The 27,976-nt window shown below is 52.8% G+C and overlaps 1 protein-coding gene across 1 annotated transcript; it reads right to left on the bottom strand.

Annotated features, from left to right (window-relative positions):
- Positions 1-151: 151 nt before the first annotated feature.
- LOC135505607 (basic leucine zipper transcriptional factor ATF-like) lies at positions 152-27,976 on the bottom strand. The gene is made up of 3 exons (XM_064924672.1): positions 27,648-27,976; positions 24,274-24,378; positions 152-1,672 (listed from the first exon to the last, which is right to left on the bottom strand). Exons 1-3 carry the CDS (start codon positions 27,714-27,716, stop codon positions 1,457-1,459), a joined length of 390 nt encoding a protein of 129 aa, XP_064780744.1. The 5' UTR covers positions 27,717-27,976; the 3' UTR covers positions 152-1,456.

The following is a 27,976-nucleotide window of genomic DNA, read 5'->3' as shown; positions in this document are numbered from 1 at the left end:
ACACACGTGGTATACACGTGGTACACACGTCCAACGAAAAGCTTACTTCCAGGTTCCTTCTTGACAATGCAACAACAAAACATTTAACATGAAAATGTAAGCAAACCTTGGTCTAAAAACACGAGGTTCAACGTCACTATTTGCATTTGCATTTTTTTCTAACGTTAACTTTATTTCTACATGTGCAGTAAGACAACATATATATAGATATATATATATATATATATAAAAAAAACACGTTTCGATACAACAGAAAATATTTAAAAAGTACAATCACAATACTACTTATGGTAACCTAGACAGTGTAAGTCCTGTCAATCAGAAAAACACTCATATTGGAGCATACAATGCTTATAGGTACACAGCGCCACCTAGCGACCATATAGATTAACAATAGAGTACCTTACAGGTGCACAGCGCCACCTAGCGACCACACAGATTGACAATAGAGACAATGCTTTACCGTACCTTACCGTTACTTACAGGTACACAGCGCCACCTAGCGACCATACAGATTCACATGATGATTTCGTTATCAAAGTGATTGTCTGGTTGTCAGAAAGAACTTACATGATTCAGATAATACATTTGTTGGTATCAAAATAGAAAAGCAGCATTTTTTTTGTTTTCGACAAGAATATCTTCAACATCATTGGAGTCATTAAAACACAATTTATCACATGCTCTTCGACCTCCATCACAAATAACCTGTTGTTATCATCTACGATGTGGGATTGTATCCTGAGTATTTCCAGTAAAACAATTACACTATTACACTTTTTTTTAGGCCAATAAACACTAAAATAACAAAACTGTTGAAAAATGTTGAAACAGTGATACAGTTCAGCGTTACTTCAAATATTTAAAAAAGGTCAAATCTACAACTGACACAAGAGCAATGCACAAAAACACTGCAACCCTCCAAGATTGAAGGGGTCAAAGGTTATATATGGGGGGAAAAAAAGATGGAGAAAAAAAGTAAACATATAAAACTGAATCATTTTTATCATTCATCTTTGTATGAATAGAGGACAAGAAACATTTCCACAAACTGGTGTTCTGGTATCGTGATCATGTTGGTTTTCTGTTCCTATAGTTAGACATGGACTATTTGCATTGTCCGTGTGATTGATTCTACAGTGACGTCATAAAGGTTTGGAAGGTTTGGAAGTCATTTTATAAATCAGACTGCCTTTTGTCATCTTTTCAAGAATAAGAAAATCAGTTATTTTAAACATTTCCTAAGTGCTGCTTGTTCTGTGACGTTTCAAAATGCCAGTCTTTACTCCATCCTCTACACATCCTGTTCCAAGTGGCTCTATATAGTACACAACTTTTTGACCCATAGGGCCCTGGTGAAAAGAAGTGCACTACTAAGGAAGTAGGGTGCCACAGTGTACCAAGGTCACTAAACTTCTCCAGCTTCTCTCCAGTCCCCCTTGTTGGTCTGTGGCAATCAGTGCTGATAGTGAGACACAGCAATACTGTGGTGGAAGGCACTGCTCCCGTGGTGGTGGGGGGAGTACAGGAGGTCATGAGTCGTCTGAGGGGCCAGGCCGCTGCAGAGAGGCTCATGGGTAGTCAGGACGGAGGAGAGATACTTGGCCTCTTCTGTTAGTCTCTTCACCTCCTTCCTCAGTGCTGCGTTCTCCTTCTCTAGGTTCTCACTCTCCTGAAACCACAGAAACGAATCAATCAATCAATCAAATGTATGCATAAATACTGCTTTACATCACTAGGTCTCAAAAGTGCTTTACAGTAACCCAGTAACCCAGCCTGCTTTACAGTAACCCAGCCTGCTTTACAGTAACCCAGCCTGCTTTACAGTAACCCAGTAACCCAGCCTGCTTTACAGTAACCCAGTAACCCAGCCTGCTTTACAGTAACCCAGCCTGCTTTACAGTAACCCAGCCTGCTTTACAGTAACCCAGTAACCCAGCCTGCTTTACAGTAACCCAGCCTGCTTTACAGTAAGTCACCTCCAATAACACAAGATATATATATATATTTTTTTTACATGTATTTAAGCCCTTCTTTTGGGAACTAAACAATCTACGAAGCTATATATAATGGTTTTAAGAAGGTCACACCAAGGATCATTTTGCTATTTGATTTTGAATTTTAAGACCCCTGGAAGTATTCCCCCAGAAAATATAGAAAAAATGATTTGATCAAAAATGTTACATGACCTTTTTACATGTCTTTTTTTTTCTTTTTCTTTTTTAACAGGGAACAGTATCCATATATTTTTCTATTAATTTTTTCTGGTCTGACAAACACTGCTCTAGCTCTGTGACCTTTCACCCCAGATGTCTTCTGGTCTGACAAGCTCTAGCTCCTTTCACCCCAGATGTCTTCTGGTCTGACTGATGTCTCTGCTCTAGCTCTGAGCTCTAGCTGTGACCTTTCACCCCAGATGTCTTCTGGTCTGACAAACACTGCTCTAGCTCTGTGACCTTTCACCCCAGATGTCTTCTGGTCTGACAAACACTGCTCTAGCTCTGTGACCTTTCACCCCAGATGTCTTCTGGTCTGACAAACACTGCTCTAGCTCTGTGACCTTTCACCCCAGATGTCTTCTGGTCTCTGTGACCTTTCACCCCAGATGTCTTCTGGTCTGACAAACACTGCCTTTCTGTCTTCTGCTCTGTGACCTTTCACCCCAGATGTCTTCTGGTCTGAGATGTTTTCTGGTCTGACAAACACTGCTTTAGCTCTGTGACCTTTCACCCCAGATGTCTCATGGTCTGACAAACACTGCTCTAGCTCTGTGACCTTTCACCCCAGATGTCTTTTGGTCTGACAAGAACTGCTCTAGCTCTGTGACCTTTCACCCCAGATGTCTTCTGGTCTGACAAACACTGCTCTAGCTCTGTGACCTTTCACCCCAGATGTCTTCTGGTCTGACAAGAACTGCTCTAGCTCTGTGACCTTTCACCCCAGATGTGGAAGTGGGACAGAGGCAGATGTGGTTTGAAACGAATCCAATACAAAAAAACAGATCTCTAAACTTAAACTGACAGATTTTTATGGGTTGTTTTGTATTGTGCTAATTAGATTTCCGCAAGGGGACGGACACCGACCTTCATTTTTTTTTTTAAATACAGAGGCATCATCAGTTTGTAGTTCTGTAACTTCCAAGAAAAGAAATCCCCAGACAATTTCTTTAATTTGTCAACAAATGGTCTTCCAATTTTTTTTGCACAAAAATGCATTTTCAGTGTCAACGATCTTTGTGGAAACCTAGGATGTGGGTGGTGGTGGTTGGTAGATCCAGTCTATGTGATTACATTATCTGTAAACCATCCCACCTGGTCTAGTTCTGTGAGCCTTATCCATGTGTTGGCTCAGCCCAGCCCTCACTAGAGCATGATGGGGTACAGACCGGTATTGGCTCAGCCCAGCCCTCACTAGAGCATGATGGGGGACAGACCAGTGTTGGATCAGCCCAGACCTCACTAGAGCATGATGGGGGACCAGTGTTGGCTCAGCCCAGACCTCAGTAGAGCATGATGGGGGACAGACCAGTGTTGGCTCAGCCCAGACCTCACTAGAGCATGATGGGGGTCAGACCGGTATTGGCTCAGCCCAGCCCTCACTAGAGCATGATGGGGGACAGACCAGTGTTGAATCAGCCCAGCCCTAACTAGAGCATGATGGGGGACAGACCAGTGTTGGCTCAGCCCAGACCTCACTAGAGCATGATGGGGGACAGACAAGTGTTGACTCAGCCCAGACCTCACTAGAGCATGATGGGGGACAGACCAGTGTTGGCTCAGCCCAGACCTCACTAGAGCATGATGGGGGACAGACCAGTGTTGGCTCAGCCCAGACCTCACTAGAGCATGATGGGGGACAGACCAGTGTTGGCTCAGCCCAGACCTCACTAGAGCATGATGGGGGACAGACCAGTGTTGGCTCAGCCCAGACCTCACTAGAGCATGATGGGGGACAGACCAGTGTTGGCTCAGCCCAGACCTCACTAGAGCATGATGGGGGACAGACCAGTGTTGGCTCAGCCCAGACCTCACTAGAGCATGATGGGGGACAGACAAGTGTTGGCTCAGCCCAGACCTCACTAGAGCATGATGGGGGACAGACCAGTGTTGGCTCAGCCCAGACCTCACTAGAGCATGATGGGGGACAGACCAGTGTTGGCTCAGCCCAGACCTCACTAGAGCATGATGGGGGACAGACCAGTGTTGGCTCAGCCCAGACCTCACTAGAGCATGATGGGGGACAGACCAGTGTTGGCTCAGCCCAGACCTCACTAGAGCATGATGGGGGACAGACCAGTGTTGACTCAGCCCAGACCTCACTAGAGCATGATGTTGGCTCAGCCCAGACCTCACTAGAGCATGATGGGGGACAGACCAGTGTTGGCTCAGCCCAGACCTCACTAGAGCATGATGGGGGACAGACCGGGGCTCAGCCCAGACTAGAGCATGATGGGGGACAGACCAGTGTTGGCCCAGCCCAGACCTCACTAGAGCATGATGGGGGACAGACCAGTGTTGGCTCAGCCCAGACCTCACTAGAGCATGATGGGGGACAGACCAGTGTTGGCTCAGCCCAGACCTCACTAGAGCATGATGGGGGACAGACCAGTACTCAGCCCAGACCTCACTAGAGCATGATGGGGTTACAGACTCAATGTTGGCTCAGCCCAGACCTCACTAGAGCATGATGGGGGACAGACCAGTGTTGGCTCAGCCCAGACCTCACTAGAGCATGATGGGGGACAGACCAGTGTTGGCTCAGCCCAGACCTCACTAGAGCATGATGGGGTACAGACCAGTGTTGGCTCAGCCCAGCCCTCACTAGAGCATGATGGGGGACAGACCAGTGTTGGCTCAGCCCAGACCTCACTAGAGCATGATGGGGGACAGACCAGTGTTGACTCAGCCCAGACCTCACAAGAGCATGATGGGGGACAGACCAGTGTTGGCTCAGCCCAGACCTCACTAGAGCATGATGGGGGACAGACCAGTGTTGGCTCAGCCCAGACCTCACTAGAGCATGATGGGGTTAGACCAGTGTTGGCTCAGCCCAGCCCTCACTAGAGCATGATGGGGGACAGACCTGTTGGCTCAGGATCTCACTAGAGCATGATGGGGGACAGACAGCCCAGACCTCACTAGAGCATGATGGGGGACAGACCAGTGTTGGCTCAGCCCAGACCTCACTAGAGCATGATGGGGGACAGACCAGTGTTGGCTCAGCCCAGACCTCACTAGAGCATGATGGGGGACAGACCAGTGTTGGCTCAGCCCAGACCTCACTAGAGCATGATGGGGGACAGACCAGTGTTGACTCAGCCCGACCTCACTAGAGCATGATGGGGGACAGACCAGTGTTGGCTCAGCCCAGACCTCACTAGAGCATGATGGGGGACAGACCAGTGTTGGCTCAGCCCAGACCTCACTAGAGCATGATGGGGGACAGACCAGTGTTGGCTCAGCCCAGACCTCACTAGAGCATGATGGGGGACAGACCAGTGTTGGCTCAGCCCAGACCTCACTAGAGCATGATGGGGGACAGACCAGTGTTGACTCAGCCCAGACCTCACTAGAGCATGATGGGGGACAGACCAGTGATCAGCCCAGACCTCACTAGAGCATGATGGGGGACAGACCAGTGTTGGTTCAGCCCAGACCTCACTGGCATCAGACCGGTATTGGATCAGCCCAGACCTCACTAGAGCATGATGGGGGACAGACCAGTGTTGGCTCAGCCCAGCCCTCACTAGAGCATGATGGGGGACAGACCGGTATTGGCTCAGCCCAGACCTCACAAGAGCATGATGGGGGACAGACCAGTATTGGCTCTACCCAGACCTCACTAGAGCATGATGGGGTTAGACCAATGTTGGCTCAGCCCAGACCTCACTAGAGCATGATGGGGGACAGACCGGTATTGGCTCAGCACAGACCTCACTAGAGCATGATGGGGGACAGACCAGTATTGGCTCTACCCAGACCTCACTAGAGCATGATGGGGGACAGACCAGTGTTGGCTCAGCCCAGACCTCACAAGAGCATGATGGGGGACAGACCAGTGTTGGCTCAGCCCAGACCTCACTAGAGCATGATGGGGGACAGACCGGTATTGGCTCATCCCAGACCTCACTAGAGCATGATGGGGTTAGACCAATGTTGGCTCAGCCCAGCCCTCACTAGAGCATGATGGGGGACAGACCAGTGTTGGCTCAGCCCAGACCTCACTAGAGCATGATGGGGGACAGACCAGTGTTGGCTCAGCCCAGACCTCACTAGAGCATGATGGGGGACAGACCAGTGTTGGCTCAGCCCAGACCTCACTAGAGCATGATGGGGGACAGACCAGTGTTGGCTCACTAGCAGACCAGTGTTGGCTCAGCCCAGCCCTCACTAGAGCATGATGGGGGACAGACCAGTGTTGGCTCAGCCCAGACCTCACTAGAGCATGATGGGGGACAGACCAGTGTTGGCTCAGCCCAGACCTCACTAGAGCATGATGGGGGACAGACCGTATTGGCCCCAGACCTCACTAGAGCATGATGGGGGACAGACCAGTGTTGGCTCAGCCCAGACCTCACTAGAGCATGATGGGGGACAGACCAGTGTTGGCTCAGCCCAGACCTCACTAGAGCATGATGGGGGACAGACCAGTGTTGGCTCAGCCCAGACCTCACTAGAGCATGATGGGGGACAGACCAGTATTGGCTCAGCCCAGACCTCACTAGAGCATGATGGGGGACAGACCAGTGTTGGCTCAGCCCAGACCTCACTAGAGCATGATGGGGGACAGACCAGTGTTGGCTCAGCCCAGACCTCACTAGAGCATGATGGGGGACAGACCAGTATTGGCTCAGCCCAGACCTCACTAGAGCATGATGGGGGACAGACCTCAGCCCAGACCTCACTAGAGCATGATGGGGGACAGACCAGTGTTGGCTCAGCCCAGACCTCACTAGAGCATGATGGGGGACAGACCAGTGTTGGCTCAGCCCAGACCTCACAAGAGCATGATGGGGGACAGACAAGTGTTGGCTCAGCCCAGACCTCACTAGAGCATGATGGGGGACAGACCAGTGTTGGCTCAGCCCAGACCTCACTAGAGCATGATGGGGGACAGACCGGTTTTGGCTCAGCCCAGACCTCACTAGAGCATGATGGGGGACAGACCAGTGTTGGTTCAGCCCAGACCTCACTAGAGCATGATGGGGGACAGACCTGTATTGGCTCAGCCCAGACCTCACTAGAGCATGATGGGGGACAGACCAGTGTTGGCTCAGCCCAGACCTCACTAGAGCATGATGGGGGACAGACCAGTGTTGGCTCAGCCCAGACCTCACTAGAGCATGATGGGGGACAGACCAGTGTTGGCTCAGCCCAGACCTCACTAGAGCATGATGGGGGACAGACCAGTGTTGGATCATCCCAGACCTTTTGAGAGCAAGATGGGGTTAGACCAGTGTTGGCTCAGCCCAGCCTCACTAGAGCATGATGGGGGACAGACCAGTGTTGGCTCAGCCCAGACCTCACTAGAGCATGATGGGGGACAGACAAGTATTGGCTCTACCCAGACCTCACTAGAGCATGATGGGGTTAGACCAGTGTTGGCTCAGCCCAGCCCTCACTAGAGCATGATGGGGTACAGACCGGTATTGGCTCAGCCCAGACCTCACTAGAGCATGATGGGGGACAGACCAGTGTTGGCTCAGCCCAGACCTCACTAGTGCATGATGGGGGACAGACCAGTGTTGGATCATCCCAGACCTCACGAGAGCATGATGGGGTTAGACCAGTGTTGGCTCAGCCCAGCCCTCACTAGAGCATGATGGGGGACAGACCAGTGTTGGCTCAGCCCAGACCTCACTAGAGCATGATGGGGGACAGACCAGTGTTGGCTCAGCCCAGACCTCACTAGAGCATGATGGGGGACAGACCAGTGTTGGCTCAGCCCAGACCTCACTAGAGCATGATGGGGGACAGACCAGTGTTGGCTCAGCCCAGACCTCACTAGAGCATGATGGGGGACAGACCGGTGTTGGCTCAGCCCAGACCTCACTAGAGCATGATGGGGGACAGACCAGTGTTGGCTCAGCCCAGACCTCACTAGAGCATGATGGGGGACAGACCAGTGTTGGCTCAGCCCAGACCCTCACTAGAGCATGATGGGGGACAGACCAGTATTGGCTCAGCCCAGACCTCACTAGAGCATGATGGGGACAGACCGTGTTGGCTCAGCCCAGACCTCACTAGAGCATGATGGGGGACAGACCAGTGTTGGCTCAGCCCAGACCTCACTAGAGCATGATGGGGGACAGACCAGTGTGGCTCAGCCCAGACCTCACTAGAGCATGATGGGGGACAGACCAGTGTTGGCTCAGCCCAGACCTCACAAGAGCATGATGGGGGACAGACCAGTGTTGGCTCAGCCCAGACCTCACTAGAGCATGATGGGGGACAGACCAGTGTTGGCTCAGCCCAGACCTCACTAGAGCATGATGGGGGACAGACCAGTGTTGGATCATCCCAGACCTTTGAGAGCATGATGGGGTTAGACCAGTGTTGGCTCAGCCCAGCCCTCACTAGAGCATGATGGGGGACAGACCAGTGTTGGCTCAGCCCAGACCTCACTAGAGCATGATGGGGGACAGACCAGTGTTGGCTCAGCCCAGATCTCACTAGAGCATGATGGGGGACAGACCAGTGTTGGCTCAGCCCAGACCTCACTAGAGCATGATGGGGGACAGACCAGTGTTGGCTCAGCCCAGATCTCACTAGAGCATGATGGGGGACAGACCAGTATTGGCTCAGCCCAGCCCTCACTAGAGCATGATGGGGTTAGACCAGTGTTGGCTCAGCCCAGACCTCACTAGAGCATGATGGGGGACAGACCGGTATTGGCTCAGCCCAGACCTCACTAGAGCATGATGGGGGACAGACCAGTATTGGCTCAGCCCAGACCTCACTAGAGCATGATGGGGGACAGACCAGTGTTGGCTCAGCCCAGACCTCACTAGAGCATGATGGGGGAAGACCAGTGTTGGCTCAGCCCAGACCTCACTAGCATGATGGGGGACAGACCAGTGTTGGCTCAGCCCAGACCTCACTAGAGCATGATGGGGGACAGACCAGTGTTGGCTCAGCCCAGACCTCACTAGAGCATGATGGGGGACAGACCAGTATTGGCTCTAGCCCAGACCTCACTAGAGCATGATGGGGGACAGACCAGTGTTGGCTCAGCCCAGACCTCACTAGAGCATGATGGGGGACAGACCGGTATTGGCTCAGCCCAGACCTCACTAGAGCATGATGGGGGACAGACCAGTGTTGGCTCAGCCCAGACCTCACTAGAGCATGATGGGGGACAGACCAGTGTTGGCTCAGCCCAGACCTCACTAGAGCATGATGGGGGACAGACCAGTGTTGGCTCAGCCCAGACCTCACTAGAGCATGATGGGGGACAGACCAGTGTTGGCTCAGCCCAGACCTCACTAGAGCATGATGGGGGACAGACCAGTGTTGGCTCAGCCCAGACCTCACTAGAGCATGATGGGGGACAGACCAGTGTTGGCTCACCCAGACCTCACTAGAGCATGATGGGGGACAGACCAGTGTTGGCTCAGCCCAGACCTCACTAGAGCATGATGGGGGACAGACCGGTATTGGCTCAGCCCAGACCTCACTAGAGCATGATGGGGGACAGACCAGTGTTGGCTCAGCCCAGACCTCACTAGAGCATGATGGGGTTAGACCAGTGTTGGCTCAGCCCAGACCTCACTAGAGCATGATGGGGGACAGACCGGTATTGGCTCATCCCAGACCTCACTAGAGCATGATGGGGGACAGACCAGTGTTGGCTCAGCCCAGACCTCACTAGAGCATGATGGGGGACAGACCAGTGTTGGCTCAGCCCAGACCTCACTAGAGCATGATGGGGGACAGACCAGTGTTGGCTCAGCCCAGACCTCACTAGAGCATGATGGGGGACAGACCAGTGTTGGACTCAGCCCAGACCTCACTAGAGCATGATGGGGGACAGACAAGTGTTGGCTCAGCCCAGACCTCACTAGAGCATGATGGGGGACAGACCAGTATTGGCTCAGCCCAGCCCTCACTAGAGCATGATGGGGTGTTGGCTCACCCAGACCTCACTAGAGCATGATGGGGGACAGACCGGTATTGGCTCAGCCCAGACCTCACTAGAGCATGATGGGGGACAGACCAGTGTTGGCTCAGCCCAGACCTCACTAGAGCATGATGGGGGACAGACCAGTGTTGGCTCAGCCCAGACCTCACTAGAGCATGATGGGGGACAGACCAGTGTTGACTCAGCCCAGACCTCACTAGAGCATGATGGGGGACAGACCAGTGTTGGAGACCTCACGAGAGCATGATGGGGTTAGACCAGTGTTGGCTCAGCCCAGACCTCACTAGAGCATGATGGGGGACAGACAAGTGTTGACTCAGCCTAGACCTCACAAGAGCATGATGGGGGACAGACCTGTGTTGGCTCAGCCCAGACCTCACTAGAGCATGATGGGGGACAGACCAGTGTTGGCTCAGCCCAGACCTCACTAGAGCATGATGGGGGACAGACCAGTGTTGGCTCAGCCCAGACCTCACTAGAGCATGATGGGGGACAGACCAGTGTTGGCTCAGCCCAGACCTCACTAGAGCATGATGGGGGACAGACCAGTGTTGGCTCAGCCCAGACCTCACTAGAGCATGATGGGGTACAGACCAGTATTGGATCAGCCCAGCCCTCACTAGAGCATGATGGGGGACAGACCAGTATTGGCTCAGCCCAGACCTCACTAGAGCATGATGGGGGACAGACCAGTATTGGCTCAGCCCAGACCTCACTAGAGCATGATGGGGGACAGACCAGTGTTGGCTCAGCCCAGACCTCACTAGAGCATGATGGGGGACAGACCAGTGTTGGCAGCCCAGACCTCACAAAAGCATGATGGGGGACAGACCAGTGTTGACTCAGCCCAGACCTCACTAGAGCATGATGGGGGACAGACCAGTGTTGGCTCAGCCCAGACCTCACTAGAGCATGATGGGGGACAGACCAGTGTTGGCTCAGCCCAGACCTCACTAGAGCATGATGGGGGACAGACCAGTGGCTCAGCCCAGACCTCCCTAGAGCATGATGGGGGACAGACCAGTGTTGGCTCAGCCCAGACCTCACTAGAGCATGATGGGGGACAGACCAGTGTTGACTCAGCCCAGATCTCACTAGAGCATGATGGGGGACAGACCGGTTTTGGCTCAGCCCAGACCTCACTAGAGCATGATGGGGGCAGACCAGTGTTGGCTCAGCCCAGACCTCACTAGAGCATGATGGGGGACAGACAGTGTTGGATCAGCCCAGACCTCACGAGAGCATGATGGGGTTAGAGTTGTGTTGGCTCAGCCCAGCCCTCACTAGAGCATGATGGGGGACAGACCAGTGTTGGCTCACCCAGACCTCACTAGAGCATGATGGGGTTAGACCAATGTTGGCTCAGCCCAGACCTCACTAAAGCATGATGGGGGACAGACCGGTATTGGCTCAGCCCAGACCTCACTAGAGCATGATGGGGGACAGACCAGTATTGGCTCTACCCAGACCTCACTAGAGCATGATGGGGTTAGACCAGTGTTGGCTCAGCCCAGCCCTCACTAGAGCATGATGGGGGACAGACCAGTATTGGCTCACCCAGACCTCACTAGAGCATGATGGGATACAGCCTAGTGTTGGCTCAGCCCAGCCCTCACTAGAGCATGATGGGGGACAGACAAGTATTGGCTCTACCCAGACCTCACTAGAGCATGATGGGGGACAGACCAGTGTTGGCTCAGCCCAGACCTCACTAGAGCATGATGGGGGACAGACCAGTGTTGGCTCAGCCCAGACCTCACTAGAGCATGATGGGGGACAGACCAGTGTTGGCTCAGCCCAGACCTCACTAGAGCATGATGGGGGACAGACCAGTGTTGGCTCAGCCCAGACCTCACTAGAGCATGATGGGGGACAGACCAGTGTTGGCTCAGCCCAGACCTCACTAGAGCATGATGGGGGACAGACCAGTGTTGGCTCAGCCCAGACCTCACTAGAGCATGATGGGGGACAGACCAGTGTTGGCTCAGCCCAGACCTCACTAGAGCATGATGGGGGAAAGACCAGTGTTGGCTCAGCCCAGACCTCACTAGAGCATGATGGGGGACAGACCAGTGTTGGCTCAGCCCAGACCTCACTAGAGCATGATGGGGGACAGACCAGTGTTGGCTCTACCCAGACCTCACTAGAGCATGATGGGGGACAGACCAGTGTTGGCTCAGCCCAGACCTCACTAGAGCATGATGGGGGACAGACCGGTATTGGCTCAGCCCAGACCTCACTAGAGCATGATGGGGGACAGACCAGTGTTGGCTCAGCCCAGACCACTAGAGCATGATGGGGTTAGACCAGTGTTGGCTCAGCCCAGACCTCACTAGAGCATGATGGGGGACAGACCGGTCTCAGCCCAGACCTCACTAGAGCATGATGGGGGACAGACCAGTGTTGGCTCAGCCCAGACCTCACTAGAGCATGATGGGGGACAGACCAGTGTTGGCTCAGCCCAGACCTCACTAGAGCATGATGGGGGACAGACCAGTGTTGACTCAGCCCAGACCTCACTAGAGCATGATGGGGGACAGACAGTACTCTACCCAGACCTCACTAGAGCATGATGGGGTTAGACCAGTGTTGGCTCAGCCCAGCCCTCACTAGAGCATGATGGGGTGACTATTGGCTCAGCCCAGACCTCACAAGAGCATGATGGGGGACAGACCAGTGTTGGCTCAGCCCAGACCTCACTAGAGCATGATGGGGGACAGACCAGTGTTGGATCATCCCAGACCTTTCGAGAGCATGATGGGGTTAGACCAGTGTTGGCTCAGCCCAGACCTCACTAGAGCATGATGGGGGACAGACAAGTGTTGACTCAGCCGAGACCTCACAAGAGCATGATGGGGGACAGACCTGTGTTGGCTCAGCCCAGACCTCACTAGAGCATGACGGGGGACAGACCAGTGTTGGCTCAGCCCAGACCTCACTAGAGCATGATGGGGGACAGACCAGTGTTGGCTCAGCCCAGACCTCACTAGAGCATGATGGGGGACAGACCAGTGTTGGCTCAGCCCAGACCTCACTAGAGCATGATGGGGGACAGACCAGTGTTGGTTCAGCCCAGACCTCACTAGAGCATGATGGGGTACAGACCGGTAGACCCCAGCCCTCACTAGAGCATGATGGGGGACAGACAAGTGGCTTGACCTCACTAGCATGATGGGGTTAGACCAGTATTGGCTCTACCTCACTAGAGCATGATGGGGGACAGACCAGTGTTGGCTCAGCCCAGACCTCACTAGAGCATGATGGGGGACAGACCGGTATTGGCTCAGCCCAGACCTCACAAAAGCATGATGGGGGACAGACCAGTGTTGACTCAGCCCAGACCTCACTAGAGCATGATGGGGGACAGACCAGTGTTGGCTCAGCCCAGACCTCACTAGAGCATGATTGGGGACAGACCAGTGTTGGCTCAGCCCAGACCTCACTAGAGCATGATGGGGGACAGACCGGTATTGGCTCAGCCCAGACCTCCCTAGAGCATGATGGGGGACAGACCAGTGTTGGCTCAGCCCAGACCTCACTAGAGCATGATGGGGTACAGACCAGTGTTGACTCAGCCCAGATCTCACTAGAGCATGATGGGGGACAGACCGGTTTTGGCCCAGCCCAGACCTCACGTGTTGGCTCAGCCCAGACCTCACTAGAACATGATGGGGGACAGAGCAGTGTTGGAGACCACGAGAGCATGTTGAGCTCAGCCCAGCCCTCACTAGAGCATGATGGGGGACAGACCAGTGTTGGCTCAGCCTCAGAGCATGATGGGGTTAGACTAGAGCATGATGGGGGACAGACCAGGTATGGCTCAGCCCAGACCTCACTAGAGCATGATGGGGGACAGACCAGTATTGGCTCTACCCAGACCTCACTAGAGCATGATGGGGTTAGACATGATCACTAGAGCATGATCGGGGACAGACCAGTGTTGGCTCTACCCAGACCTCACTAGAGCATGATGGGATACAGACTAGTGTTGGCTCAGCCCAGCCCTCACTAGAGCATGATGGGGGACAGACCAGTATTGGCTCTACCCAGACCTCACTAGAGCATGATGGGGGACAGACCAGTGTTGGCTCAGCCCAGACCTCACTAGAGCATGATGGGGGACAGACCAGTGTTGGCTCAGCCCAGACCTCACTAGAGCATGATGGGGGACAGACCAGTGTTGGCTCAGCCCAGACCTCACTATGAGCATGATGGGGGACAGACCGGTATTGGGGAGCATGACAGACCAATGTTGGCTCAGCCCAGCCCTCACTAGAGCATGATGGGGGACAGACCAGTGTTGGCTCAGCCCAGATCCTCACTAGAGCATGATGGGGGACAGACCGGTATTGGGGAGCATGATGGGGGACAGAGCAGTGTTGGCTCAGCCCAGACCTCACTAGAGCACGATGGAGGACAGACCAGTGTTGGCTCAGCCCAGACCTCACTAGAGCATGATGGGGGACAGACCGGTATTGGCTCAGCCCAGACCTCACTAGAGCATGATGGGGGACAGACCAGTATTGGCTCAGCCCAGACCTCACTAGAGCATGATGGGGGACAGACCAGTGTTGGCTCAGCCCAGACCTCACTAGAGCATGATGGGGGACAGACCAGTGTTGGCTCAGCCCAGACCTCACTAGAGCATGATGGGGGACAGACCAGTGTTGGCTCAGCCCAGACCTCACTAGAGCATGATGGGGGACAGACCTCAGCCCAGACCTAGAGCATGATGGGGGACAGACCAGTGTTGGCTCAGCCCAGAGAGCCTCACTAGAGCATGATGGGGGACAGACCAGTGTTGGCTCAGCCCAGACCTCACTAGAGCATGATGGGGGACAGACCAGTGTTGGCTCAGCCCAGACCTCACTAGAGCATGATGGGGGACAGACCAGTGTTGGCTCAGCCCAGACCTCACTAGAGCATGATGGGGGACAGACCGGTTCCTCAGCCCAGACCTCACAAAAGCATGATGGGGGACAGACCAGTGTTGACTCAGCCCAGACCTCACTAGAGCATGATGGGGGACAGACCAGTGTTGGCTCAGCCCAGACCTCACTAGAGCATGATGGGGGACAGACCAGTGTTGGCTCAGCCCAGACCTCATTAGAGCATGATGGGGGACAGACCTCTCTCAGCACAGACCTCACTAGAGCATGATGGGGGACAGACCGGTGTTGGCTCAGCCCAGACCTCACTAGAGCATGATGGGGGACAGACCAGTGTTGACTCAGCCCAGACCTCACTAGAGCCTGATGGGGGACAAGTGTTGGCTCAGCCCAGCCCTCACTAGATCATGATGGGGGACCAGTGTTGGCTCAGCCCAGCCCTCACTAGAGCATGATGGGGGACAGACTAGTGTTGGCTCAGCCCAGCCCTCACTAGAGCATGATGGGGGACAGACCAGTGTTGGCTCTACCCAGACCTCACTAGAGCATGATGGGGGACAGACCGGTATTGGCTCAGCCCAGACCTCACTAGAGCATGATGGGGGACAGACCAGTGTTGGTTCAGCCCAGACCTCACTAGAGCATGATGGGGGACAGACCGGTGTCAGCCCAGACCTCACTAGAGCATGATGGGGGACAGACTAGTGTTGGCTCAGCCCAGCCCTCACTAGAGCATGATGGGGGACAGACCAGTGTTGGCTCAGCCCAGACCTCACTAGAGCAAGATGGGGGACAGACCAGTGTTGGCTCAGCCCAGACCTCACTAGAGCATGATGGGGGACAGACCAGTGTTGGCTCAGCCCAGACCTCACTAGAGCATGATAGGGGACAGACCAGTGTTGACTCAGCCCAGACCTCACTAGAGCATGATCGGGGACAGACCAGTGTTGGCTCAGCCCAGACCTCACTAGAGCATGATGGGGGACAGACCAGTGTTGGCTCAGCCCAGACCTCACTAGAGCATGATGGGGGACAGACCGGTATTGGCTCAGCCCAGACCTCACAAAAGCATGATGGGGGACAGACCAGTGTTGACTCAGCCCAGACCTCACTAGAGCATGATGGGGGACAGACCAGTGTTGGCTCAGCCCAGACCTCACTAGAGCATGATTGGGGACAGACCAGTGTTGGCTCAGCCCAGACCTCACTAGAGCATGATGGGGGACAGACCGGTATTGGCTCAGCCCAGACCTCACTAGAGCATGATGGGGGACAGACCAGTGTTGGCTCAGCCCAGACCTCCCTAGAGCATGATGGGGGACAGACCAGTGTTGGCTCAGCCCAGACCTCACTAGAGCATTATGGGGGACAGACCAGTGTTGGCTCAGCCCAGACCTCACTAGAGCATGATGGGGGACAGACCAGTGTTGGCTCAGCCCAGACCTCACTAGAGCATGATGGGGGACAGACCTGTTTTGGCTCAGCCCAGACCTCACGAGAGCATGATGGGGGACAGACCAGTGTTGGCTCAGTCCAGACCTCACTAGAGCATGATGGGGGACGAGACCAGTGTTGGCTCAGCCCAGACCTCACAAGAGCATGATGGGGGACAGACCAGTGTTGGCTCAGCCCAGACCTCACTCATGATGGGGGACAGACCTGTGTTCTCAGCCCAGACCTCACTAGAGCATGATGGGGGACAGACCAGTGTTGGCTCAGCCCAGACCTCACTAGAGCATGATGGGGGACAGACCAGTGGGCTCAGCCCAGACCTCACAAAAGCATGATGGGGGACAGACCAGTGTTGACTCAGCCCAGACCTCACTAGAGCATGATGGGGGACAGACCAGTGTTGGCTCAGCCCAGACCTCACTAGAGCATGATGGGGGACAGACCAGTGTTGGCTCAGCCCAGACCTCATTAGAGCATGATGGGGGACAGACCGGTATTGGCTCAGCCAGACCTCACTAGAGCATGATGGGGGACAGACCGTGTTGGCTCAGCCCAGACCTCACTAGAGCATGATGGGGGACAGACCAGTGTTGACTCAGCCCAGACCTCACTAGAGCCTGATGGGGGACAAGTGTTGGCTCAGCCCAGCCCTCACTAGATCATGATGGGGGACCAGTGTTGGCTCAGCCCAGCCCTCACTAGAGCATGATGGGGGACAGACTAGTGTTGGCTCAGCCCAGCCCTCACTAGAGCATGATGGGGGACAGACCAGTGTTGGCTCTACCCAGACCTCACTAGAGCATGATGGGGGACAGACCAGTCTCAGCCCAGACCTCACTAGAGCATGATGGGGGACAGACCAGTGTTGGTTCAGCCCAGACCTCACTAGAGCATGATGGGGGACAGACCGGTATTGCCTCAGCCCAGACCTCACTAGAGCATGATGGGGGACAGACTAGTGTTGGCTCAGCCCAGCCCTCACTAGAGCATGATGGGGGACAGACCAGTGGGCTCTCCCAGACCTCTACTAGAGCAAGATGGGGGACAGACCAGTGTTGGCTCAGCCCAGACCTCACTAGAGCATGATGGGGGACAGACCAGTGTTGGCTCAGCCCAGACCTCACTCGAGCATGATAGGGGACAGACCAGTGTTGACTCAGCCCAGACCTCACTAGAGCATGATGGGGACAGACCAGTGTTGGCTCAGCCCAGACCTCACTAGAGCATGATGGGGGACAGACCAGTGTTGGCTCAGCCCAGACCTCACTAGAGCATGATGGGGGACAGACCGGTAGGCTCAGCCCAGACCTCACAAAAGCATGATGGGGGACAGACCAGTGTTGACTCAGCCCAGACCTCACTAGAGCATGATGGGGGACAGACCAGTGTTGGCTCAGCCCAGACCTCACTAGAGCATGATTGGGGACAGACCAGTGTTGGCTCAGCCCAGACCTCACTAGAGCATGATGGGGGACAGACCGTGTATTGGCTCAGCCCAGACCTCCCTAGAGCATGATGGGGGACAGACCAGTGTTGGCTCAGCCCAGACCTCCTAGAGCATGATGGGGGACAGACCAGTGTTGGCTCAGCCCAGACCTCACTAGAGCATGATGGGGGACAGACCAGTGTTGGCTCAGCCCAGACCTCACTAGAGCATGATGGGGGACAGACCATTGTTGACTCAGCCCAGACCTCACTAGAGCATGATGGGCGACAGACTACTCAGCCCAGCCCTCACTAGAGCATGATGGGGGACAGACCAGCAATGGCTCTACCCAGCCCTCACTAGAGCATGATGGGGGACAGACCAGTGTTGGCTCTACCCAGACCTCACTAGAGCATGATGGGGTTAGACCAGTGTTGGCTCAGCCCAGACCTCAGTAGAGCATGATGGGCGACAGACAAGTGTTGGCTCAGCCCAGCCCTCACTAGAGCATGATGGGGGACAGACCAGTAATGGCTCTACCCAGACCTCACTAGAGCATGATGGGGGACAGACCAGTGTTGGCTCAGCCCAGACCTCACTAGAGCATGATGGGGGACAGACCAGTGTTGGCTCAGCCCAAACCTCACTAGAGCATGATGGGGGACAGACCAGTGTTGGCTCAGCCCAGACCTCACTAGAGCATGATGGGGGACAGACCAGTGTTGGCTCAGCCCAGACCTCACTAGAGCATGATGGGGGACAGACCAGCCTCAGCCCAGCCCTCACTAGAGCATGATGGGGGACAGACCAGTGTTGGCTCAGCCCAGACCTCACTAGAGCATGATGGGGGACAGACCAGTGTTGGCTCAGCCCAGACCTCACTAGAGCATGATGGGGGACAGACCAGTGTTGGCTCAGCCCAGACCTCACTAGAGCATGATGGGGTTAGACCAGTGTTGGCTCAGCCAGACCTCACTAGAGCATGATCGGGGACAGACCAGTGTTGGCTCAGCCCAAACCTCACTAGAGCATGATGGGGGACAGACCAGTGTTGGCTCAGCCCAAACCTCACTAGAGCATGATGGGGGACAGACCAGTGTTGACTCAGCCCAGACCTCACTAGAGCATGATGGGGGACAGACCAGTGTAGGCTCAGCCCAGACCTCACTAGAGCATGATTGGGGACAGACCAGTGTTGGCTCAGCCCAGACCTCACTAGAGCATGATGGGGGACAGACTATTGGCTCAGCCCAGACCTCCCTAGAGCATGATGGGGGACAGACCAGTGTTGGCTCAGCCCAGACCTCACTAGAGCATGACCAGACCAGTGTTGGCTCAGCCCAGACCTCACTAGAGCATGATGGGGTACAGACCAGTGTTGACTCAGCCCAGACCTCAGAGCATGATGGGGGACAGACCATTGTTGACTCAGCCCAGACCTCACTAGAGCATGATGGGCGACAGACAAGTGTTGGCTCAGCCCAGCCCTCACTAGAGCATGATGGGGGACAGACCAGCAATGGCTCTACCCAGCCCTCACCAGAGCATGATGGGGGACAGACCAGTGTTGGCTCTACCCAGACCTCACTAGAGCATGATGGGGTTAGACCTGTTGGCTCAGCCCAGACCTCAGTAGAGCATGATGGGCCAGACAAGTGTTGGCTCAGCCCAGCCCTCACTAGAGCATGATGGGGGACAGACCAGTGTTGGCTCAGCCCAGACCTCACTAGAGCATGATGGGGGACAGACAGTTGGCTACCAAACCTCCTAGAGCATGATGGGGGACAGACCAGCTCAGCCCAGACCTACTAGAGCATGATGGGGGACAGCCAGTGTTGGCTCACCAGACCTACCATGATGGGGGACAGACCAGTGTTGGCTCAGCCCAAACCTCACTAGAGCATGATGGGGGACAGACTAGCCAGAGCATGATGGGGGACAGACCAGTGTTGGCTCAGCCCAAACCTCACTAGAGCATGATGGGGGACAGACCAGTGTTGGCTCAGCCCAGACCTCACTAGAGCATGATGGGGGACAGACCAGTGTTGGCTCAGCCCAGACCTCACTAGAGCATGATGGGGGACAGACCAGTGTTGGCTCACCAGACCTCACCATGATGGGGGACCCAGTACCAGACCTACCATGATGGGGGACACACAGCTCAGCCCAAACCTCACCATGATGGGGGACAGACCAGTGTTGGCTCAGCCCAGACCTCACTAGAGCATGATGGGGGACAGACCAGTGTTGGCTCACCAGACCTCACTAGAGCATGATGGGGGACAGACCAGTGTTGGCTCAGCCCAGACCTACTAGAGCATGATGGGGGACAGACCAGTGTTGGCTCAGCCCAGACCTCACTAGAGCATGATGGGGGACAGACCAGTGTTGGCTCAGCCCAGACCTCACCTACCCGGCTCAGCCCAAACCTCACTAGAGCATGATGGGGGACAGACCAGTGTTGGCTCAGCCCAAACCTCACTAGAGCATGATGGGGGACAGACCAGTGTTGGCTCAGCGTATTCAGTGGTTGTATGTTTCTTCTTTATCAACTCACTTGATAAACAGGAAGTTTTTTTCCCCTCACTGTGACACGTTTCCTGTTTCCTGAGTAGAAGTCATTCAGAAGACTCTCTAAATGAGGTTTAGTAGAAAGCCGTGGGTAGGAGGGGAGAGAACGGTTGTAATTTCTGGTAAAGGAGCCGTGTCAGTGGGTTGTTAGCCTAAGTGAGGTGAGCACTGGGGTTTACCCAGGCCTGTCTCTGACAGTAATACTACACAGTCTATCACTCTTTCTATCTAACCCTGGCCCACTCCACCTTTACAGGAACCAATAAGTGGAACATTTCTCTCTACCAGTTTACCAACTTCCTACCAGCCATCATCAGCCACAAACACGCCTACCCCTGTGAAGGGCCCACACTGTAACAGAACAACTACAAAATGTAAATGAGGACCTCAGAGCAACAAACAACAACAAAAAAACAGAGAATTTTTTAAAACAAATTTAAAAGCCTGAAACCACTGGAGAGAAGAAGAAAATAAAAAACTATATCCGACCTGCGTTCCAGTAAATGACCATATTCTGGAGAGTTACAGCTTACCAGTCGACTCCTACCAGACACCGTACCTTATGAAGAAAGTGTCCCCAGCTGAACTGCATGGTATCCCATTGATAATCCAGCAACACTACCAGCTACGTTTATTTGTAGCCAGCCTACCAGTAACAAATGACCACCACTAAAACCTGCCTGCAGCCAACCAGTCAATCAACAGAAAGAGACGTTGAGAAAGTGACCTTTTTCACTTTGACTATACCCGCAAGTACCTCCAGTCACGTGCCATATCGCCTACACTGCTACTCTGGTACCAGCCTACCAGCCTACCAGCCCACCAGACTACCGGCCTACCAGCTTACCAACCTACCAGCCGGTGTCTACCAGCCCACCAGCCCACCAGCCTACCGGCCTACCAGCTTACCAGCCTACCAGCCGGTGTCTACCAGCCCACCAGCCTACCGGCCTACCAGCCTACCAGACCCACCAGCCCACCAGCCTACCCCCACCAGCTTACCAACCTACCAGCCTACCGGCCTACCAGCCTACCAGACTACCAGACTACCAGACTACCCCTACCAGCCTACCCAGCCCACCAGCCCACCAGCCTACCGGCCTACCAGCTTACCAACCTACCAGCCGGTGTCTACCAGCCTACCAGCCTACCAGCCTACCAGCCTACCAGCCTACCAGCCCACCAGCCCACCAGCCTACCAACCTACCAGCCTACCAGCCTACCAGCCCACCAGCCTACCAGCCTACCAGCCTACCAGCCCACCAGCCTACCAGACTACCACCAGCCTACCAGCCCACCAGCCTACCGGCCTACCAGCTTACCAGCCTACCAGCCGGTGTCCGGCCTACCAGCCTACCAGACTACCGGCCTACCAGCCTACCGGCCCACCAGCATGCCGGCCCACCAGCTTACCATCCTACCAGCCTACCGGCCCCCAGGCCTACCAGCCTACCAGCCTACCAACAGCTACCAGCCGGGTGTCTACCAGCCTACCAGACTACCAGCCTACCAGCCTGCCGGCCCACCAGCTTACCGGCCTACCAGCCTACCAGCCTACCAGCCTACCAGACTACCAGCCTACCAGCCTACCAGCCCAGCCTGGCCTACCAGTCCTACCAGCCTTACCAACCTACCAGCCGGTGTCTACCAGCCTACCAGCCCACCAGCCTACCAGACTACCGGCCTACCAGCCTACCGGCCCACCAGCCTACCAGCCTACCAGCTTACCAACCTACCAGCCTACCAGCTACCAGCCTACCAGCCGGTGTCTACCAGCCTACCAGCCCACCAGCCTACCGGCCTACCAGCCTACCACCCCACCAGCCCACCAGCTTACCAACCTACCACCGGCCCACCAGCCTACCGGCCCACCCCACCAGCATGCCCTACCAGCCTACCAGCCTACCACTACAGAGAACTACTGTCACAGTGGAGAATTCTAGGTAAAAACAGGAGGAAAAACACCTATTTCTGATGATAAGATTCAGTGCAATAATCATTAGTTCTGGTCTCTGGGTTGCTGACGCCCACACGTGATAATGAATACTCTCAGCACTACAGCAAACACATAGGCAGAGATCTGGCCACGGCAGGGTCTCAAATGGCTTTCCCTATTCCCTATTCAGTGCACGTATTTTGACCAGAGTTCCGTAGCTATCAGAATCATAAGTAGTGCACTATATAGGGAGTAGGGGTGCTATCTGGGACTCAAGCTCAAGTGTTGAGCCCAACAGAAGCCACGATGACACATCGCCACATGGTCCATCAGCAGCACCGTGTCAATATCATCTCACACAGACCAACACAGACCAACACAGATTCCCAACAACACAGTCTTATCGTGGTAGTTGACTGGGGAAATGGTCCCCGTGATTTGAAGGACTTGAAAATGTTAGATTACTACATAACCAGTCGGTTACTGACTTATAGTCTGAGTACCAGGCTATAGGAGGAGACAACAGATCTGGGACCAGGCTATAGGAGGAGACAACAGATCTGGGACCAGGCTATAGAAGGAGACAGGCTACAGATCTGGGACCAGGCTATAGAAGGAGACAACAGATCTGGGACCAGGCTATAGGAGGAGACAACAGATCTGGGACCAGGCTATAGGAGGAGACAACAGATCTGGGACCTGGCTATAGAAGGAGACAACAGATCTGGGACCAGGTTATAGAAGGAGACAACAGATCTGGGAGGAGACAACAGATCTGGGACCAGGCTATAGGAGGAGACAACAGATCTGGGACCAGGCTATAGGAGGAGACAACAGATCTGGGACCAGGCTATAGGAGAAGACAACAGATCTGGGACCAGGTTATAGAAGGAGACAACAGATCTGTGACCAGGCTATAGAAGGAGACAACAGATCTGGGACCTGGCTATAGAAGGAGACAACAGATCTGGGACCAGGCTATAGAAGGAGACAGTCTTTTTGAAACACTATAAGATTCCTTTATGGGTGAAATGTTTATTGGGTTTATTTAGGCCACAACTGACTCACTGCTAAATTGCTCATGCCAGACCCAGCCGTGCTGGGATATGATATCATACATTAGGCCTTGTGGATAATAATTCTCAACTGATTCACTGCTCATGCCATGCCTAACTCATAGCCAGACATGGTGCATGCATCGGTGTGTTGCATTGTGGGTAGTCAGCCTAACTCATAGCCAGACATGGTGCATGCATCAGTGTGTTGCATTGTGGGTAGTCAGCCTAACTTTTAGCCAGCCATGGTGCATGCATCAGTGTGTTGCATTGTGGGTAGTCAGCCTAACTCGCAGCCAGACATGGTGCATGCATCGGTGTGTTGCATTGTGGGTAGTCAGCCTAACTTATAGCCAGACATGATGCATGCATCAGTGTGTTGCATTGTGGGTAGTCAGCCTAACTCATAGCCAGTCATGGTGCATGCATCAGTGTGTTGCATTGTGGGTAGTCAGCCTAACTTTTAGCCAGCCATGGTGCATGCATCAGTGTGTTGCATTGTGGGTAGTCAGCCTAACTCGCAGCCAGACATGGTGCATGCATCGGTGTGTTGCATTGTGGGTAGTCAGCCTAACTCATAGCCAGACATGGTGCAAGCATTAGTGTGTTGCATTGTGGGTAATCAGCCTAACTCGCAGCCAGACATGTTGCATGCATCGGTGTGTTGCATTGTGGGTAGTCAGCCTAACTCACAGCCAGACATGGTACATGCATCGGTGTGTTGCATTGTGGATGGTCAGCCTAACTCAATAGCCAGACATGTTGCATGCATCGGTGTGTTGCATTGTGGGTAGTCGTCCTCACCAGGTGTAGACTGTCTGCCTTCTGAGTCTGTCTCATCCTGCTCTTCTGTGCAGCGATACGGTTCTTCTCTCTTCTCATGACTTTCTTTATGTTGTCTGAGGAGCCCTGGGGAGAGACACAGTGCAGTCATCTTCCTGACAGGACACAAACTGTTGCTCACCCTAACTAACTAACTAACTAACTAACTAACTGACTGACTGACTGACTGACTGACTGACTGACTGACTGACTGACTGACTAACTAACTGACTGACTAACTGACTGACTGACTGACTGACTGACTGACTGACTGACTGACTGACTTTGACTAACTAACGGTTTGACTAACTAACTGTTTGACTAACTAACGGTTTGACTAACTAACTGACTGACTGACTGACTGACTGACTGACTGACTGACTGACTGACTGACTGACTTAACTAACTAACTAACTGTTTGACTAACTAACTGACTGACTGACTGACTGACTGACTGACTAACTAACTAACTAACTAACTGACTGACTGACTGACTGACTGACTGACTGACTGACTGACTGACTGACTAACTAACTAACTAACTAACTGACTGACTGACTGACTGACTGACTGACTGACTGACTAACTAACTAACTAACTGTTTGACTAACTAACGAACTAACTGACTGACTGACTGACTGACTGACTGACTAACTAACTAACTAAACAACTAACTGAAACTAACTAACTAACTAACTAACTAACTAACTAACTAACTGACTAACTAACTGACTAACAGACTAACTGACTAACAGACTAACTGACTAACTAACTGACTAACAGACTAACTAACTGTTTGACTAACTAACTAACTAACTGACTAACTAACTGACTAACAGACTAACTAACTAACTGACTAACAGACTAACTAACTGACTAACTGACTAACTAACTGACTAACAGACTAACTAACTAACTGACTAACAGACTAACTAACTGACTAACAGACTAACTAACTAACTGACTAACAGACTAACTAACTAACTGACTAACTAAACAACTAACTGACTAACTAACTAACTAACTAACTAACTAACTAACTAACTAAACAACTAACTAACTAACTAACTAACTAACTAACTAACTGACTAACAGACTAACTAACTAACTGACTAACTGACTAACTAACTGACTGACTAACAGACTAACTGACTAACTGACTAACTGACTAACAGGCTAACTAACTAACTGTTTGACTAACTGACTAACAGACTAACTAACTAACTAACTCACACTAATAGGTGGAGTATTAGGGTTCATTCCAGTATACAGTAGATATTGTAGATTGAACATGTATAATCATGCATAGTAATATTGAGACAGTTCTAGGATGAGACATTTCTTTGATGCATGACTTGGCTGATGCATCATTTCTCCAAAGCTGTTCTGATACCATGATCGGGACATGAAACAAGGCGTGATCCGAGGTGATGTGTTAACTGACGAGTCAGACCCACCCGACCCATCCTTTCTCAGCAGATGTATATCAGCTCATCAAACGGCCTTCATTCCCAGGCCACACCTAACTATACAAATAATTGTCATCAAGAAAACTCTTCAGTGTTGTCATGCATGATTCTATGATTATTCTACGTGATTCTATGATTGTACACGATTCTAGCATGATTCTACATGATTCTAACATGATTCTACGATTCTACATGATTCTAGAATGATTCTACATGATTCTACATTCCAATCCAAATCTAAACACAAAGGAAGAAGACAAACTCTGTCCTGGGGAACCCAAGGGATACACCTTTTGGTTTGTACTCTATAGCACGACACAGCTGATTCAAATAGTCAAAGCTTGATGATAAGTTCATTATTTGAATCGGCTGTGTAATACCAGGGACAAAAAGACAAAACGTGCACCCCAAAACCTGTCTCAAATGACCAGCCGTGTGATGGTGATGTATGAAACCTCAACGATATGTTATTGAAAAGGTGATTATAATGCCCCATCCGAGCTGATGTACAAAACAATAACAGTCTTCTAACATGTCTCAACATACCAATGGTAACACTTCATGATTGAATACATGTTATGAGAGAGAGAGAGAGAGACAGAGAGACAGAGACATCGACAGAGAGAGGGAGACAGAGAGAGAGACAGAAAGACAGCGACAGAGAAAGACAGAGACAGACAGCGACAGAGAGAGACAGAGAGACAGAGACAGCGACAGAGAGAGAGACAGTGACAGAGACAGCGACAGCGACAGAGAGAGACAGAGAAACAGCGACAGAGAGAGAGACAGAGAGACAGCGACAGAGAGAGACAGAGACAGACAGCGACAGAGAGAGACAGAGACAGACAGCGACAGAGAGAGACAGAGACAGAGAGACAGAGACAGCGACAGAGAGAGAGACAGCGACAGAGAGAGAGACAGAGAGAGAGACAGAGAAACAGCAACAGAGAGAGAGACAGCGACAGAGACAGAGACAGACAGAGAGAGACAGACAGACAGAGAGACAGAGACAGAGAGACAGAGACAGACAGAGACAGAGACAGCGACAGAGAGAGAGACAGAACAGAGAGAGACAGTGACAGAGACAGCGACAGAGAGACAGAGAGACAGAGAGACAGAAAGACAGAGACAGAGACAGCGACAGAGAGAGACAGAGAGAGACAGTGACAGAGACAGACAGAGAGACAGAGAGACAGAAGACAGACAGAGACAGAGAGACAGTGACAGAGAGACAGAGAGAGACAGCGACAGAGAGACAGAGACAGAGTGACAGAGAGACAGCGACAGAGAGACAGAGACAGAGAGACAGCGACAGAGAGACAGAGACAGAGAGACAGAGAGACAGAGAGACAGCGAGAGAGGCAGAGTGACAGAGACAGTGACAGCGAGACAGAGAGACAGCGACACAGAGAGAGTGACAGACAGCGACAGAGAGACAGAAAGACAGCGACAGAGAGAGACAGACAGAGACAGTGACAGAGAGACAGCGACAGAGAGAGACAGAGACAGACAGCTACACATACAGAGAGACAGAGAGACAGCGACACATACAGAGAGACAGAGAGACAGCGACACATACAGAGAGACAGCGACAGAGAGATAGCGATAGAGAGAGACAGAGACAGAGAGATAGAGACAGAGAGACAGTGACAGAGACAGTGACAGAGAGACAGTGACAGAGACAGACAGAGAGACAGAGAGACAGCGACAGAGAGAGACAGAGAGAGACAGAGACAGACAGCGACAGAAGAGGATAGAAAAGGTGCCCTCACCTGTCTATGTATTAATATCCTAATGACAACACTTCATGACTGAATAAACAACAACAGTGAAAGAAAATACACAATATTACGAGAGAAGTGGAAAGGAGAGAGAGGATCTCCTTACCTGCCTGCTGCTCGCTGGCGAAGGGGTTTTGCCATAACTGGAATCACTACTGTCAGAACCATGAGCCATAACCAACCACGTCGCCCCAAATCCAGAGCCTCTCTCCACTTCTGCTTTCTGTTTGTGTCTGTATCGATGTGTGTGTACCGCTGTGTGAGCGTGTGTACAGCAGAGAGAGAGAGAGAGAGAGAGAGAGAGAGAGAGAGTGTGTGGGCTTAGCTGAACTTGGTCGATCGCTTAATGAGTAAGAACTCTTTCTTTTTCTCTCTCTCTCTCTTCTATTACTCTCCCGCCCTCCTTTCCTCTCTTTCTCACTGACACACACACTG

This window comes from Oncorhynchus masou, chromosome 19 (genome assembly GCF_036934945.1).
Source record: "Oncorhynchus masou masou isolate Uvic2021 chromosome 19, UVic_Omas_1.1, whole genome shotgun sequence".
In the NCBI taxonomy this organism is placed as follows: domain Eukaryota; kingdom Metazoa; phylum Chordata; class Actinopteri; order Salmoniformes; family Salmonidae; genus Oncorhynchus; species Oncorhynchus masou.
Note: the sequence above shows the minus strand (reverse complement) of the source record. Positions and strands in the feature narration are given on the sequence as shown.